This window comes from Diadema antillarum, unplaced genomic scaffold (genome assembly GCF_040938485.1).
Source record: "Diadema antillarum isolate AM-2024a unplaced genomic scaffold, OU_Dant_1.0 scf00000211, whole genome shotgun sequence".
NCBI lineage: Eukaryota > Metazoa > Echinodermata > Echinoidea > Diadematoida > Diadematidae > Diadema > Diadema antillarum.
In genome coordinates this window covers 1,123,297-1,141,238 of record NW_027271100.1, presented here as the reverse complement: position 1 = coordinate 1,141,238, position 17,942 = coordinate 1,123,297, and the positions used below count along the sequence as shown (strand labels likewise).

Here is a 17,942-nt window from a genome sequence, read left to right as displayed (position 1 = left end):
TGAAAATCAGTTTTGAAATGGTCGAGATATCCAAAAGCAAAGCAAAATAAAATGGTCCGAATGAAAGGAGGATATTTGTGTCTGTGTAGGAGTACATAGAACCTATGTGTAAATTTGTGTATGTGAATTTAAGATATAATCATGTTATGATCTTACAGTCATCCAATTGATTATGTTTTGGTCTGATAATTTATTGTTGTTTATTGCATACATTCAAGATGAATGTTTTGTAATGTATAATTATAGAAATCAAATACAGATTCTAAAAAAATAAAAATAAAAGCGTTGCATGTTGGTTGGGGATAATTTGTTAGTTTCACAAAAAAAAAAGAGCAACATACACTTTTTTCATAATTCTGCTGTACTTTTTTTTTCATTTTATTTGTTCCAATGGAAAAAAGGAAATGTGTTTTTCAATTATTACTTTTTATAATTTTTATTTCCAAGTGCAGAAATGCTACACATGAAAGGAACTTATTTTTGTTATGGTGTACAGTAGGCCCTACTACCAAATTGAATTGCTGTTCTTGTGGTATTATTTGAATGAAACTGACTAAATATTATTTGGGAAAAGAAAAGTGTGTGTACAGTGTGGGTGGATGGGGTTCTGAGGGAGGTATTGTAGGGACAGAAACCTCATAATAGTCGAAGTCAAAGCAAGATACGGTGGCGGATTCAGGAATTCTGTAAAAAGGGGGGGTGCCAAAAAAAATCTGGTGCCACTTTTGGGTTTAACCAGCTGATAAGCAAAAAAAAAAAAGGGGGGGGGGGGCTTTAGCACAGTTTTCTGTCATTAAAAAAAAATGAGAGTGCACATGCCCCTTTCAGGTCTTTTTTTTTCTTTTATTTTAAAAAATGAATAAATAAATAAAGGGGGATGCACCAGGGAGGTCAATCTTTCATATCCCTGATCAAGTGATGCTTTGCCTTATACAGTGCACTCCTGTTAAATATAACAAGCATGGTTATAATGAAAATCTTGTTACAATAAAGTGAAAATCCAGGTCGCCAAATTATTGGCTACATATCTTTATATACTTAGATTTTATATATTTTGTTATAATGGGAGTCACTGTAATCTTCAACTGGCATTTCTGATTCAATGTACATGTACATATGGAACAATGTAATTGCCCTAAATTCCCTCATTTTAGACATGCAAATGCTAACCAACTTCAGACAATGTAGATTATGTCTAAATAATTGAGTGTGCTCACATCTTGACATGAAGGGGAATTTCCCAAACGTGTGTGGAAATGCAGGAAGATTAGTAAACATAATCATTCAGTGACAGTTTGTTGAAAATCAGGGGTATTTTCTCAGATGTAAAACATATCTTGTTCCTTCATTGTATTGCCGAAATTAATGTCTTTCTTGTAGCCAAATATGTATGTGTGTGTGTGTGTGTGTGTGGTTGTGTGTGTGTGGTTGTGGCTGCAGCATAATCCCTCCCCTGCCCTGGTGGCCATCCAACTTTTTTTAAACACGGAGGTGGCTTTAAAAAAGCAAACAAACAAACAAACTTGTGGACTGAGCTATAAAATAATGTTCAAATGGATGACAAACATTCAAACAAACACAAGGTGAAGATACACTTGAATAAATGTATAAGGCAAACATTGAAAAAAAAATTGTGTGTGTACAGAGTGTAAGTATAGTATGGAGAGTGGGAAAAAGATATTTAAAAAAAATCCCTTTAGGTTAAATTATTGAAATACAATAAACTCTTCTTATGGTTTGAGAGAATTAGACTAAACCTTATTCCTGCCTTAGAGGTACTGTTTACCATTCGGAGCAGTGATTTAAAAAAATGTTCCAGACATATTTGATGCCTATGTGTACGTCAGTTGTATCATAAAACATCCTACCATATTAAAATTTTGCATTAAAGCCTAAAATATATGAAGATACCACTATTTTTCTCAAGAAACCATAATTTTTGATGGTTCTAAGTTTTTATCATAACTTATATTCACATTTTGTATATCTAAGATGATAACAAAGTTTAACATTGATTATACTGATTCAATTTTTTTTTACATAGGTTGTTTGTATCTCTAACTCACATTATAGAACAATTTTGGAGCACTAAAGCTGGCTTTTTGTTTCATCTGCAAATGGTATAATGCCTTTAACCAATTTAACACAAATTTTGCACAAATTCCATTCATGCTAACATAGCATCAGACACTCCTGAGCTTGATTCTTTTTTTCATTCTCCACCATACAAATTAAAATAAAAGAAAGCAATTTATCTTTTTGCATAAAGAATTTATTATCTTCCACTTCAGATCACAAACACAGAGTAACATTACAACTCATGTCATTAGCATCAAATATAATTTTCATCACCCAGGATGTGATATTTGTAGCTTATCAGGGTTTAAAATGTCTGAAGAATGCATTTGCAGAAGACGTACGAAAACAGTTTACATGCCATTGAATATGTAGTGCAAATATGCTATGTTTATTTTGAGTCATGTCTGGCTATCACACAATTCTGAAAACATCACTGACATTGATATTTCTGATGAGCAGCGAGGTAATACATGTATATTTATTTGTCTCACAGCAAACTTGCCAACACAGAGATAGATTAATTATGTACGTCTGATTCTCAATCATCTCGGCATGCAAACATTCATGACAGCGGTAAGTTTACTCCACCTTGCTAAAGGTGATTTAGCTTTCATTATCTTTAATAGTACAAACTTAAAAATGTCAATGTATTACTTTAATGCAAGAAGGCTGAGAATTTCATGCTCTAAAACATTTTACCAATGTATTAGGGTTAACATGAATGTAGAATCATGAAGATTATGTGAAGACAGATTCTTAAAGCAATAATACAAATAATAATACCGATTATCATGATAAACAAAGGCAGATATGGTTTTCTATATTACCCTTCTTTATCCAAATATTGGAATACAACGTACTGTGGAAATGGAAATGACAAAGAAGTTGTGAGAAAGGGAGTACCTATGTGACCGCCTGGCCGAAAACTCCCAAAACAATAGACCAAAATGATTTTTCAGTTTTCTACATAGATTATAGTTTAAAAGAATAAGTTCTAAGCTTTAAAATCATATCTAACTTGTTAAAATTGGACCATCCTAAGACATTCAAAAAGTGATTGAAATGGTATGAGGTGTGCTGTGTAGAAGCATTAATAAAAATCCCAGTTCAAGCAGCACCTGTCCCCCCCCCCCCCCCAAAAAAAAATAACTATATAATATACAGGTATATTATATATATATATATATATATATAATAATAATAATAATAATAATAATAATAATAATGATAATAATAATAATAATAATGATAATAATAATAATGATAATAATAATAATAATTATAATAATATATATGGTCAAGAAAAACTGCTAATATCTCAATTTTGGTTTTGTTTTAGGCTGCCAAATTTTGACAGTACATAGAGAGGAACTTACTCAGAATCCAGATAGATAAACTTTACAAATTTGAGTCGTTCAACCCAAATGACTACATGAATTTTGATCCATTACAGAAAATCCTAGTCTGTGACTTTTGTAGGTTTTACGCTGGGTGGTCACAAATGTCCGACAGTTTTGGGAGATTGGTCTTACAGCAGAGAAGTGAGATGAGAAGGGAAAAGAGATGAATTTAGGAGCAGAAAAGAAGCAGATGCAGTAATAGGACGAAAACTGAATGTGTTGAGCTATAAATATTCTCCAAACACAGACATAATCTCTTCAGCTGGTAATGTGTGAATGAAGTGATAGAAAATAGCAAAAAGATTCACATAGCAATTATGGACCATACCCAACAGAAGAGATCCATATTTTCTTACAAGAATATATATATATAATATATCATATATAGTTGACTTTCTCCAATGTCATCAAGTACATGCAAACCACACACAAAAACAAATATTATACGCAATTGGTTTGCATACTCAAGTGTACATACCTGCTATCTCACAACTTACTTTAATAAGGGAATAAGCTCAGCCTTTCCACTGAAGCAGTAACAAGCTTGGAGCAGTGTTATTGGTACAACAAAGCACAGTAGGGTTCATGTGGTACATGGAAGACATGCAAAATATATACATATAAATCAAAATATAATTTTGCCTCTGTTCATTACCCTACATTAACATGCTACCAATTAACTCTTAAAATCTCAAATAATCTTTTTGGCTCTTATCGGGTAACCATTTATCCTACATTCTTCCTGCAGCACATCTTGATCAAGTTCTTCTTCTCTAATCATCAAACAATTAACAGAACAACAGTAATTGAAAATAAACTGATAACAGTGGCATCTACCAACTAATTACATTTAGACTCATCAGTTTTCACAGAGTTTAATACTACCTCCCTTGAGTCATTTACACCTGTACATCCCTTAGGCATGCGTATTCATAGCTTTGTATACAAAGTATATATAAACATATATTTACTACAAACAAAATACGAAACTGCTTTTTTTAAAGGGGATGGCTAGTAACTGATCAGTGGGAATGCTGGAGGATGATTGTTCCAATCCTTGTGGGATTCATTTAAGAGTACATTATATATCTATTGTTATGTGAAAATTATTTGCTTCAGAATGGTCTCATATTCAAGTATTGTGCAGTTTAATGCTTCCAGGTTAGCATGCCTGTACAGTGACGGGGCATTAAACTGCACATTACTTGAATATGAGACCGTTCTGAAGCAAATAGTTTTCGCGCTACAAATGTACTCTTAAATGAATCCCATAAGGATTGGAACAATCATCCCCCAGCATTCCCACTGATTTCCACTGATCAGTTACTAGCCATCCCCTTTAAAAGGTGGCAACTGCCACATTATATCAGTAGTTATATGTGTACTGATTTAATCTAATTTACATCAAATCACTAAACACAGAATCAACAATAATCTTGTTCTCATCTCTGCTGATCCTTTTCCAGTCATAATATTTCAGTAATACTTGAGGGTCAAACATAATAGACTATCTACACAATTATAATCTTTTTTTCTTCACCTAAATCCACTTTGCAACCATCATCATTAGCTTATTGGTTACCAGTAAATTTTGCTGTGGATTAGTGGGCTTTTCTCAGTGGTCACGACAGTAGCCAGCAACAGGTGTTCACTAGTTACAATGCAAAATTCTTAGGATACTCTGCGATTCTTCAAATGACAAAATCATTTTGTTTTAAGGCTGGTTGTAAGCTTTAGATCCAATACAACCTATGAAAAAAAATAATGATTTCTCTGACAAAAAAAGAAGAAGAGAAATATATGTTACATATGCCTCCTGGTATCCAAAAGCTACATTCAACTCAATTAAGACCAGCTCAACTTTCATAAATGACAACAAACACTATGGCATTACCATGACCATTACTATAGCAACATATCCTGATACCTCTCACCCTCTTGTTTCCAGCAACAAGACCTAGGCAGAAGAAGTCTGGAAAGAACTCATTGGAGCGATTTATCTTCAAATATATTGCATTCTCTCAATACTTCCTACTTTAAAATTAAAAAAGAAACCAACACTATAGTGATTTCCTCAGTTGAGACTTTGAGTACAAATGAACACAGTAAAACAACAGGAAACAAAACATGAATACAACTGAACAATTTCTATCATAGTACTGTTATTATTTAAAATGAGCAACCAAACAAAAAGAGGTATATTTTGAATGTCTCAAGAACATACCAAGAAACCTCTTCAGTCAGATGCAAGGTATATCTTCATCAATGCAGATTCATTGTTTAGACCAGCTTAAAGAAATTTCTTAGTTTTCAGTCCAATCAAAACAAAAATGAAGAGTGAATATAACATGGCTCAAACTTCTTACATTACCAGTTTCTTATTCATGTACCAAAAGACAGCATTCTTGATATGAAATGCTTAGCACCCTCAATGAATTGAGCTTGGCTAATCCTAACTGAGATAGGATTCCAAATCCAACCCAGCTGCATATCAATGCCTCCAATATTCACATCTGTGGCTCACTGCCTCTCACAACTTCTCAAAACACAGTTTAAACTGTATAAAACACAGAAATCAAGGACCTGTCTATTAAAAATGCTAAAAGAACTGAAGTAACTGCATAAATGCATACTCCCACATGCCCTAGACTAATATCATTACGACAGATGCATTACACAAACTAACTTGATCATAACTAACAGGATTAGTTCTAGTCAGGTCTTGGCACTGCACAGAAAAAAAATAATGATAACAATAATGAGCTTTTTTTTATGGGTCATTGGCTGCAGCTTTACATTGATTGTGAATTTCTTTATGAAACTGAGGCCTAGAAGAAGGTGGGTGAATACATCTTGATTTCTTGGTCTGCTTGGGTAATTGCAAATACTGTAAAAGTGGACATTTTCGCGGTGTTGAAATTTTCGCGAATTTCGCACAACCAGAAACTAGCGCGAAAGTAAAAGCTCGCGAATATTTTTGCTTGCCATATGTTCCTGTGCGTGATGTCTTGATTCCGCGGATGTAAAAACACGCGAAACTCGTCTTACCCGGCCAAGCGCGAAAAATTAGTCACACGAAAATATCCACTTTTACAGTAGCTAGAGAATGATATTATTTTGCCATCTATGATTGCATGGATAGCATTAACTCCTTGAAGACAATTTGGTTTATTACATTACTTTCTTCATACAAATTAGGGAAAGACATCATTTGTAGTATTCTCAATGATTGAATGTTGTAAAGAACATAATTTCAGAATCCCATTTGCGTACTACAAAACAGGAAGTTAAACAACATTTTTGGCATTATTGAGTTGTTCTATCATCCATCCATAGAATTCCTGTAAAAAAAAAACCCAACAACAACTCTTATGGGGTAATTCTGTGAAGGAAAGTGTTCGTCCGTTAAGCTCACGTATTTCATCAAATTCAAGCTTTCTTTAACATTGTATACAGAATAGCACATGGAGATGTGGGTTGAGATTGGAAAGGAGACTTATAAATGCATCTATAACTGTGATCAACTTTGTACTCATATCAATTTGTGTGTCTTCACTCAACCTAAATCTGCATCTATGTTCTCCTCTCATTCATGTCCATGAGGCCAAAAATCCCTTGACACTACTTGTAAATCAAAGTGGCAGTTACATCCACTACACTGATAAATCAGGAAGGGAGGGGGGAAAAAGGCAGTGGACTAAAGCTTTCTGTAATGCTTGTCATGAATTTCTAAATGGTGTTACACTGAACTTCAAGCTTGGTTTCACAAAAACACTTGACTAATTCTCAGAAAGACTTGTGATACTGCACAGAATACAACTAAAGCCAATACGCTTCTCTCCAATTGCTAAACAATCTAGCACACAGCAAATACTAGTACGACTAGTGGCGCTTGAGAAGTCTATCCGATGTTGTAAGCTCACAGAGGTACAGTGTGTTGTCTCCAACATGAAACACTATGAGGAATGTAGGCGGGGCAGGGCGGGGCCGTTCAGTTCCCTTTCTCCATCTGGAAGTTGACCCCGTTGTAGAGATCGTTGCTTTGGATGTACTTAACGACAGGCTCTGGTATGAGGTACTTCACACTCTCATTCCTTCGCAAAGCTGTCCTGTGTTTTACCACAACATTGGATGAACAATCACACAGCATATTAATTGATGAGAAGCAATAGGGGTTTTGATGCTTTGTAAAGCCAATGGCATTCACCCTCTTTTTGATCAGACAACATCTCATCGTAAATTCAGGACAGTGACCATGATTATACACTGCTGTTCATCCACATTGTAAATATCAATGAATGTGAACACATCATTATCATTCATACATGACATAAAAACCAATTTCAATCATGTTGCTGATGAATCACACTGTGATGTGCAAGAGCCTTTGTGGCCCAAGGATCTGATCTAGCATAACAATCTCTCTTTGTGACATTGCAACGTAATACAGTCAACTCCTGTTATAACAAAGTCCTCGGAACCAGCAGTTTTCTTTTGTTGTATTGAAATTTTGTTATATCGAAATTTTGTTATATTTGAACAAATAAACAATAAAAAATGTAGAGTGGGTAATGCTTGTGGATAAAATCTTACTTTGTTGTAACTGGAATTTCATTGTAACCATGTTTGTTACAACGGGAGTGCACTGTACAAGCAAATATATGTCTGTCTAATAAACTGCATAATCATATTAAAAGTACAATAAAATAAAATAAAATAAAATAAATAAATAAAATAAATAAAATAAATAATCATAAAGCTATTGAATCACTCCAGAATCTGTGAGTTTTTGACAGTGGTTAATAAGAGGTGGAGAATTGTAGTGCAAATTAATTGCTTTTCTGAAATGATGCATCACTGTGGCATTACATTAGTGTGATGTGTATCCCGCGGTTCTATAACCTTTACTCCTGCAACAATTGCTCCCACGAAATATCTGAATCCTAAGCCAAACACAAACATTACCCTAACCCTAATCCTAATCCTCAAATTAAAATAAACCTAAAACCCTATCACAACCCTATAAACCCTCACGTTTCATCTTTGGAGAAAATAACATTGGAGCAATTGTCCTAGGAGCAAATGGGATGTCACTGTATCCATCATCAGCATCGTATAATAACTGTAAAAGGCTCTATATTAGACTAATTTCTTGCATCTAACAACATTGCTAGAGTTCATCTACCATGAATAAGTCACAAGTTAGAGAGACAAACCTTATCTTGGTTGAGCTGATTTCATTGTAGATCCATTCTGTCACTATTTGAATATTATTCTGGAAGAGATAAACACAGAAAGGCAAATTAAATCATGCAAAATCATACAGTTGTTCACAAAAATGTTTAGATGATTTCTTCAGAACAGATGTATCCTATGTATTTTTGTCTTGATATTCAAGTCACATAAATCTCCAAAGGAAATTTCCAACTTCTTAGGAAATGCACTGAAAATAATATCATACATGGTACATACAAAGTGCATGTTATTGTTGAGCATGAAGTTTTCAATGAAAGGTGATAATAGGGATCAGGAGAAAAATTCATACAGAAAGAACTGAGTTGAAGGGTGTAGGTTTCTGTCTTTCTAAAATATACTGTAAAACGAGGAATGTTCGCGTGCATTTTAATTTCGCGAGCGCCAAGATCCGCAAAATTGAAATGCACGCGAAATTTCTTATCTACACTACATGCATTGAACGCAAGTGGCTATTCGCGAAAATTTCTTGCCACAAAAAAGGCCGTCGGCTCCAATTTGCGAAAATTTCGTGCCGCGAATATATCATGTTTTACAGTAACCACACTTTGTTATATACTTCACATATTACTGTTTAAGTGCAAACTATGTTATTTACATGTTTTCTGGAAGATTTTTGTTGTTGTTCTGTACTTTGAAAATCAATTATGTTCTGAGACACCTGATGCCTGCCCGTGCTAATCAAGGGAAGACTATTAGATCAAACATAATCAACTTTCATGGAACGAGGACCAAGGAAACTCGGGTACTAGCCCAAAGCAGGTAACATAGAAACAATCCATTTCTTTACCGAGTACTTGTAGAGGAGATCTGAATCATAGATGAACTTGTATGGGTCCGATCCACTCCTGGTGATCACAACAAGACCATGTTTGCCCACTATGGTTTCCAGCTGTAGAAGAGACAATGAGACGATGATAATGATGATGATAATGATAGCAATAATGATAATGATAATAATAACAATTATCATCATCATCAGCATAGTTATAAGACCAACTATCACAATGACAATAAAATAATAATGATAATAATAATGCTGATTATCACCACCATCATCATATCATAGTGATCATTATGAATTTCATTATCATTCAAATCGCTAAAAAGTCACAATATCACAAATAATAGAAGAAAATTAGTAATGAAATGATGAATGTATAGAATTGTTGAACTCCTTCAGGGAACAGTTGGAGAGTTGAGTTATTGCTAGTATTGCTAAAATTAGCCACACTGGCTTTCTCACACTAATAACAATCACACATGAACGGATGATCACATCCCTTGTTGAAATGAACATATATGTAATTGAATGCCATCAGAAGTGACTGCTGCCCCCTATTGTTGACTGGACAGGAATGAGATAATAATATTATAAAACCTGGGTACTGAGCACTCCGTACATGGCATGCTCTTTCCAAATGAAGGACATGCTCCTATAAAATAATGGGGAAAGATAATAAGAAGAGTGCTTTTGAGTGATAGTGTTCATAACAATATCATACTGTAATTGACATTTGTAGACACTGTGTCGCTCAAGGACTAAACCTAAGTTTTGTTGAAATTGAAAAACAGCCTCTAAAAGAATTTGTCCAGAATTTCTGTGTTTATCCACACGTTGTGTTTTTATTGTTCTTTTCTATTTGTTTACTTTTACTTCATTGGGCAACTAGAGGAAAAAAAATTGAGAGAGAGGAAAGAGATAATGCGGAGTGTTGAATCACACATATCATCCTCAGTTTCATTCTGCCCCTGACCCAATGCCGAGATGTGCTCTCCCGTCCGTGTAATTGATGCAGTCTGGTGGGCACGACAACTCACTCTCCATCTCTTCATGTTGCCTACCTCATTTCACATGCACAAAGAAACAGTTTCCTCATCTTCAAAAGCTGTGGCACATGTACAGTAGTCCTACACTATACTGTTTCTGTTCAGATTGCAATCTACAGTATTGCAATTTAAAGTAGCTCACACTTATATGTCCTGAAATCAATTGCACATTTTTCCTCTTCCCCCTCATCCCAGACCCCCTACCCTCCTCCTCCTCCCCCCCCCCCCCCCCCCCAGAAAAAAAAGGAGAGTTGTCAGAGTACTGGCACTTCAGTATTTGATATAATGAGAAATATGAGCTATGAAATATACTGTATGAATTGTGGACCTCTTTGAAAATCAGTCTTTTACTCAACGGATTATCGTATCCACACTCTGAATGGAAATGAATGAATGAAAGATAAGATATATTAAATCAAAATATTTTCAAAGGAATGAAATATTAAAAGATACAACGTCCAATAAAACAAAAATGATGAAAATGCATATTTTCCCTCTAATTTTTGTTCAACTTTCATTCTCTCCTCTCCTAGCTGATGTACAAATTCCTTGTGACAATATTTTGACTACAACTGATATACAGTCATTTAAAATTGTTGTAAGTTGAAAGTACACTAGTACATTTATAATGCGTGATAATCATTTGTTTTGTTTTGATGCTTACAGTATACATCCAGTATGCTGTATTCAAAGTGTATCAGCCTCTGGGTTGTGGATTTAGGTGGCATTGTCCAAACATAATCCTAAACTGTGTAAAATTCATACTCACATCCTCATCTTTCCACAATCCAGGTACAGCAAATGATTCCAGAAGGTCAGCCCCACACAGTAGTTTGACCTGGACGTGATTGTTCACGGGTCGTAGCGGTGCTCCGTAGGCATCCTCCACTTCAGCTTCTGAAGATACGACCAGCAGGAAAAATAGTCCGAGAGTTAATCAAACAGTCCTTCGGAAGAAAAAATTCCCCTACCTTGTATCACACCTATTACAGAATGTTTGCAGCCTTGTGCTGGTTCAAACGAATCTCTGAGATATCTATCCAAAACCAAATGTATGGATGATAATTTGATGTACAGAGAGAACGCTATCAGAAGATTCCATTCTTTTGGCATTGTACATTTGCAGTTTTAAAAATCTACACATTTTATTTTAGACGTGAGACAAAAAAAAAATGTAACAATTTTATGTAGATGATGATGACATACCCCTGCTCTTAAAGGACAAGTCCACCTTCATATACATGTGGACTGAGTGAATGCAGCAATATTTGTAAAAGACATCAGTGAAACTTTGGGGAAAATCAGACAATCCGTTCAAAAGTTATGAATTTTCAAAGTATCTGCCCAGTCACTGCTGGATGAGCAGACTAATAGAGTGTATGATGTCACATGCGTACAACGATATAAGGAAAATATAAAGAGAATTTCACAAAATTTTACTTTTTGAAAAAAGTGCACATTTCCTCGACTCGTCACTGGCGTATGTTAAGGGTAACATTATTTCCCCTTGCCTTCTGAAAGAGGGAAGTCAAGTGTTCTTTTATTATGCGAGAAAAGTGAAAATATCTTGAATTTTCCTTATACTTTCTTTATATCATTGTACACATGTGACATCACAAGCTGTAGTAGTCTTCACGTCCAGTAGTGACTAAGCAGAAAGTTTAAAAATTCATAACTTTTAAGCGGATTGTCCGTTTTTCCTCAAACTCTTGCTGATGTGTTCTATTAATATTGCTGCATTCACTCAATCCACATGTCTATGAAGGTGAACTTGTCCTTTAATGTAATGAGCTGCTAAGTTCATATGATGTCAGTTGCTATTTGAAGGAAGATTTAGTGGCAGCTTTGGCAGCTTTGTATTTAAAGTGAAGGGAAATGTGCAGTCAGCCTTGCAGAATCAAGTCATCATAACCTGATCAGACAGTTCTGACCAAAATTTCACGAGAATCTACTGAATGTATATATAGCTTCTTGTTGTTTCTGCTTTATGATCTCATCCTTCTGAGCTACCATTTTGTAGACAAATAGTAGTGGTTGTAGTTATTGCTGTCCCTATCATACAATGTGTATATCTTTATCAGCAGAGGACGATGGTATCAACTTGTGCAAATGATCAACAAACTTTAACCATAACCTCAAACAGCCCTGTCATGCCGAGAAAGGGGTCATTGTCAGATATTTCCTGAAGGCATTGACATGATACTTCCCCATTGTGTAAATACCTTGACCAGAGACAAACTTCAAAAGGACACCTTTTCATATCCTTCAATGCCAAACATGGTCATGCTGCCTATGCTCACTGGTTCTGTCATCCTTCAGGTCACACACTGTATCAAGTTTTGAAAGCTATTGTGACGTCCGTTTCAAGAGACCACCTCCAAAGTAACATCTACTACTACTGTCAAGGACTGTGCCAATCTAAAATATGATGGTATAATTCTACTGTTGGAGCAATCCTTAAATGTACCTGCACCTTTTGGCTCACATTGTATTTATGGCTTGTAAAAGTATAGAGTTACAGTTTATGATATGCTAAGTAGATGGTTTATATAAAGGGAGTTTATCTGATGTTTGTAAAGTGTGCAATTTGTCATGAAAATTATTATCCACAGGGTATTGCTCTAGACTTCTAGGGAAATTTTTTGACAGGTCCCACTGGAAGAAATATGTCCCTTTTTGAAAAAGAAGTTAAAATAGATATTTAAAGAGAAGATTTTCATTTTTTTATTTTGCCCTCCATATATCCTCAGCAAAAGAAGAACAAATACCTTGCTAGGTAAAGGAAGGATATTGATGTTAATATGTAACTGGATGGCTCTCCTACCGAGATGTCTAAAAAATGATAGCTGCTACTCATGCTTGCTATGTCAGTTAAAATACTTTATCTCATGATTAAAATACTGAAAATTTATGATGTACTTTTTATCATCTTGCATTATGGCATTACTGGGACTACATGTATGCACAAACAGCAGCTGATGTGATTTTGGACTATATTACTACAAACAAATACACATACACACATTAAGTGACTTCATGATCAATGAATGCTACAAGCAGATGCATATACACAGTCCTCGAAATGCCAGCCTGTGAGCAAGTGAAGTTTCATATTAGAATCAAAGGAATATCTACATTTGTTGATGAAACATCTTGGGGACAGCACTGTCCTTATATCAAAGGTCTGAACTAAATGTGAAGGCACATTTCAAATTAATCAAGAATTGGTTTCTCCCAAAACATTTTCAGCATTGATCATCAATTCTATCTTATAGCTGACATGCAGTTGTACATGTATGCTAGTTCTCTTTGTCTTTAAATCTACTTCATGTACTTCTGAAAAGCTGCAAAGATGCTACAAATATTGGTGTATTGTAATAAACTGAAATGTCGCATTCAAACATTCTTCCGTGATGTCTACCAGGCTATTAAACACATATCATTCATTGCATATCTCTATCGAACACAAGCACTGATAAATTGACATAGATCAGACACATATAAAATATAAAAACTTGCATTGCTAGTCTGAAAATACCGACAACATTAGTGTTATAGTGTGCGTATTGGCTCCGTAATCCAACTTCAAGCAGTAAAAACTAGAATCTCCAGTTTTTCAGGCAAAGCAAAGGTAGCATGTATAGACAAGATTATATAATGAACAGAAGCTACTTCAGCAAAACATATTGGTACAGTAACGATCACACGCCAAACTGCCTTCACGGCAGAACACTGATAAAAGGGCCGAGTGTAGGCAGGGGTATGATAGCAAGCTGAAACTACAAATCAAAGGATTCAGGTGCGGACAAGCATAAATGACAAATACACAGTTGGTATGAGGGTCATGACAGGATTTCAGGGTATTCTTGTAGAATATACACTCTTTCAACGTTGCATGGTTAAATTGGAAAAAAAAAATTGCTCTGAGGTTGAGTATGCAAGTATGAACATTATGCAAATGAAACAGATGAGAAATCTTTGCTACACGTGATTGTATTTCCAAACAAGAGTGCAAGAAAAAACACAAGGCCCAAGAGGTCAATCACTATTCATAACTTTTCTCCTGAACTGATGATACCTTAAATGTCACGCAATGTTCATACTTAGAGAAAACATTGATCTTCGCAGTGGCAAATAGTGAGATTTGCACCCATGCAGACAAAATGCAGAATATTTGCTCAAATCATTTTGAAAACAGACAGAGAAGAGTATAGGATTGTTACTCAGGAGAGTACAAAAGGTTCATTGATTAATTTTGGGCAAACAACCAAAAAATAAATATAAAGTAGGCATACAAAATTGTAAGCAATCACAGACTAAAAAATTCAGAAAGTATTAAAGTTGGGAAAAAAGACAGAATAAATGAAACTCTGGGGAAATGAGGAAAACAAATATGGAGACAATATCAAGGATAAAAGCAATCTGTCGACGGGAACAAAATTTCATGCTTCAGTTGTGGGCTGCATAGATCAAACAATGCTTCGGCTTGATTGGTTTGCAAGCAGTCTGGACACATTAAAGGAACAGGATCTTTCTTGCAATGTCATGGTGTCTAGTTCCTTTTATTCCATTCTTGATTCATTTCTTGAAAGGCCTACTTTGGCTGTATTCACAACATAATTCAGGTATGACTGTAATCAAAACTACATAGCATCACAAAAAACAAAAAAAAAAAATACACTAGGAATGAAGCAGATGTTAGACTGCATTGTGACATCAACAATATTAACCTGATGAATATTACTAGCTTTTTTTTAGTGACGAATTCTCCCTGAACATTTCAATTAATTTGAAATACAGCATTCCTTACGTAAACTAAAATTCCCTCAACTCTTACAACAGGAATCAAATAACCAAAAAGATGCAGAAATGCATAACAAATGTTGATTTCATCTGAAAAAAAAAAAATAATGGGGGGGGGGAGATTAATTAAATCAGGCAATTTTCTCAAGGTATTACTCTGTATGTTGCAGACTCTGTATGTTGCAACATTTTCTATTTAATCTTGTGTTGCAGCATACAGTCCCTGTTGACGCTATTTCTACAGATTTCTGAATATTACATTTGATACTTCAGTGTCAAGAATGGCTCATGAAGAAACTACACACCATTTCATGAATCTGTTCCTTTAATATGTGGGTAGATTTGTTAGAAACATACCATTATTTGGCAACATTCCTGCCCCAAAACACGCCAAGGAGGATACATTCCTCAGGGCCACCAAAAAGTCTTCAAAAGTCAAAATTATGAGGGGAAAAATGAAATAAGTTGAAAAACTGTTAAAGAATATGACATCATTAAAATATGAGCAAAAAGGAAATATACAATGTATGCAGTTATATTCTTTTACTGAATTATAAAGTGGAGATGAGACATGTTGATAAGGCATATTGTGTTAATCACTTGTGCTAAAATCAAGGGAATCAGAAAAATAAAATGTGAACAATTTGCCAATATTCAACAATCCTGATTTGAACCATTCATACAGACTGAAATGTTTGTTTAACTACATAGAATATAGTTTATAGTAAAATTGTACAAGGTTTTTTTTTTTCTATTTGCCATCTTTTTTTTTGTCACTGCAATGGTGGAAGCCTCTTTATTCTTTCAACCTGGAATACATTCAAGGGATCATATAGTTTTGGTTAAGACCTAACTTCACATTTCTAACAATTTTTGGTAAGATAAGAAGAAACCTCTTATGAAATATTAAAGAGCATGTAATTCCAAGAGGAATTCACTGATAATTTGATGAAAATTGGTTTTAATATTGCTGAGATATCCAAAACAGAGCAATCCTAATAAAAGGTGGGACCCACCTATTATTACGATTGCTTTGTTTTACTTTGTTTTTAGCTATCTCCGCCATTCCAAAACCGATTTTCATCAAATAAACTTTGAATTTCTCTTTGTAAAGGTGTGCTCTGTACTATTTCATTAGTGGATTCTTGGTATCTTGCAAAAAAGTTAAAAGCCCAATCCTCATCTCCACCAATACTATACTATCCCTTTAAGCTCCTCCAAAGAGGATGAATACCGGTAGTATTCCATATGTACATAGAACGCCAACACCCACACATCATCAAAACAGGGCTTAATAGCATGTGAGGTTATAAATTCAGTGATGAAATACAAATGGTAGCAAAATGGATGATGCTTCCTAAAGTGCATGTCACACCTAGCTTTGGTGACAAAATCATCATGATCTTAAATCATTTTAGTTTGATCACATATCTTCCTTGTAAGTAATGTGAGAAGCTGTATTCATAACAAACTGATGTAGGTATTCATAATGTGTAATACAAGAGGAATAAGATGGAAAATGTTGGCTAACACAATCTGGGTGTCAGCTGATATCATCTCAAGCATCAAGACCCATAATCACTCTTCAGATTGCCGTGAAACCAACACGGCTCCTGGCAACGAAGACGTAGTCAGCTAAAAATGAGATTAGGACCTTCCGCACTAATTGAATCCTGGGCTCAAAATGGGAACTCCTTTTTTCGGCTCACAGGCATGATAGGGAAGGCGAATGCAGTGGGCCTTGCAGGACATGGGATTGTGCACCACACTAATGATATCTGAACAGGTATTGCAATTTTGAATAAACTACATCAATGCCACAGAGTAGGGCAAAATGCAGTCCTTTGTGATATTTAAAGTTTGATGAGAAACACATAATGCATCTTAACCTGTGATATGATTTTCCATGAAATTGGTTTCAAATTTGGAGCATAAATGAAGTTTGATGAATGTGCATTCTGCACTGTTATATGATAGAATTCAATGAAAAGTAATGAATTCTCAAAAGAATAAAGTGAAACAAAAAGTGAGATCAAATTACATTTTCATCCAGACAAATCATTTTTTTTTAAATATCTAATGTTTGTTAGACTTTTTGCGAGCTAATGTACAAAACATAGTATCTTCAAAAGCTGTACTTGATATTAAGAGGCACATTCTGCCTGTTATATAATAGTATTCAATGAACATTTAATTTAATGAATTCTCAAAAGAGTGAAGTGAAACGAAACAAAGTGAGATCAAATTCACATTTTCATCCCCACAAATCAATTTTTAAAAATATCTAATGAATGTGTTTCTAAGCTAACAAACAAAACATAGTATCTTCAAAATAAAGCTGTACTTGACATTTACAAAGAGAGTTCCTTGGTATGTATTATGTTTTCCAACAAAATTGTAGGCCTTCAAATGGAATTTTATGGAAGCTGTTGAGAGGGTCAGTGTGGTAATATGCAATCTGAAGCACGTACTGCATTTCTGTATTAAATAAAACCATGTCCTTTCTTCTTGGCTGAGTGAGGCACTTAAACCACATAGGGCAGGTGATTTCTGACTATCTCCACTAGCTTCCTGCTA

At 34.8% G+C, this 17,942-nt stretch overlaps 1 protein-coding gene across 1 annotated transcript in view; it reads right to left on the bottom strand.

Annotated features, from left to right (window-relative positions):
* Nucleotides 1-6,249: 6,249 nt before the first annotated feature.
* LOC139724357 (nicotinamide/nicotinic acid mononucleotide adenylyltransferase 1-like) overlaps nt 6,250-17,942 on the bottom strand; it is a 51,629-nt gene continuing 39,936 nt past the window's right edge. The window contains exons 5-9 of the mRNA XM_071635508.1: nt 15,723-15,791; nt 11,332-11,459; nt 9,523-9,624; nt 8,696-8,754; nt 6,250-7,588 (exon numbers count right to left, since the gene is read on the bottom strand). Of these exons, the coding sequence (XP_071491609.1) occupies nt 7,471-7,588; nt 8,696-8,754; nt 9,523-9,624; nt 11,332-11,459; nt 15,723-15,791 (476 nt within the window). The 3' untranslated portion in view covers nt 6,250-7,470. The remainder of the gene's footprint in view (nt 7,589-8,695; nt 8,755-9,522; nt 9,625-11,331; nt 11,460-15,722; nt 15,792-17,942) is intronic.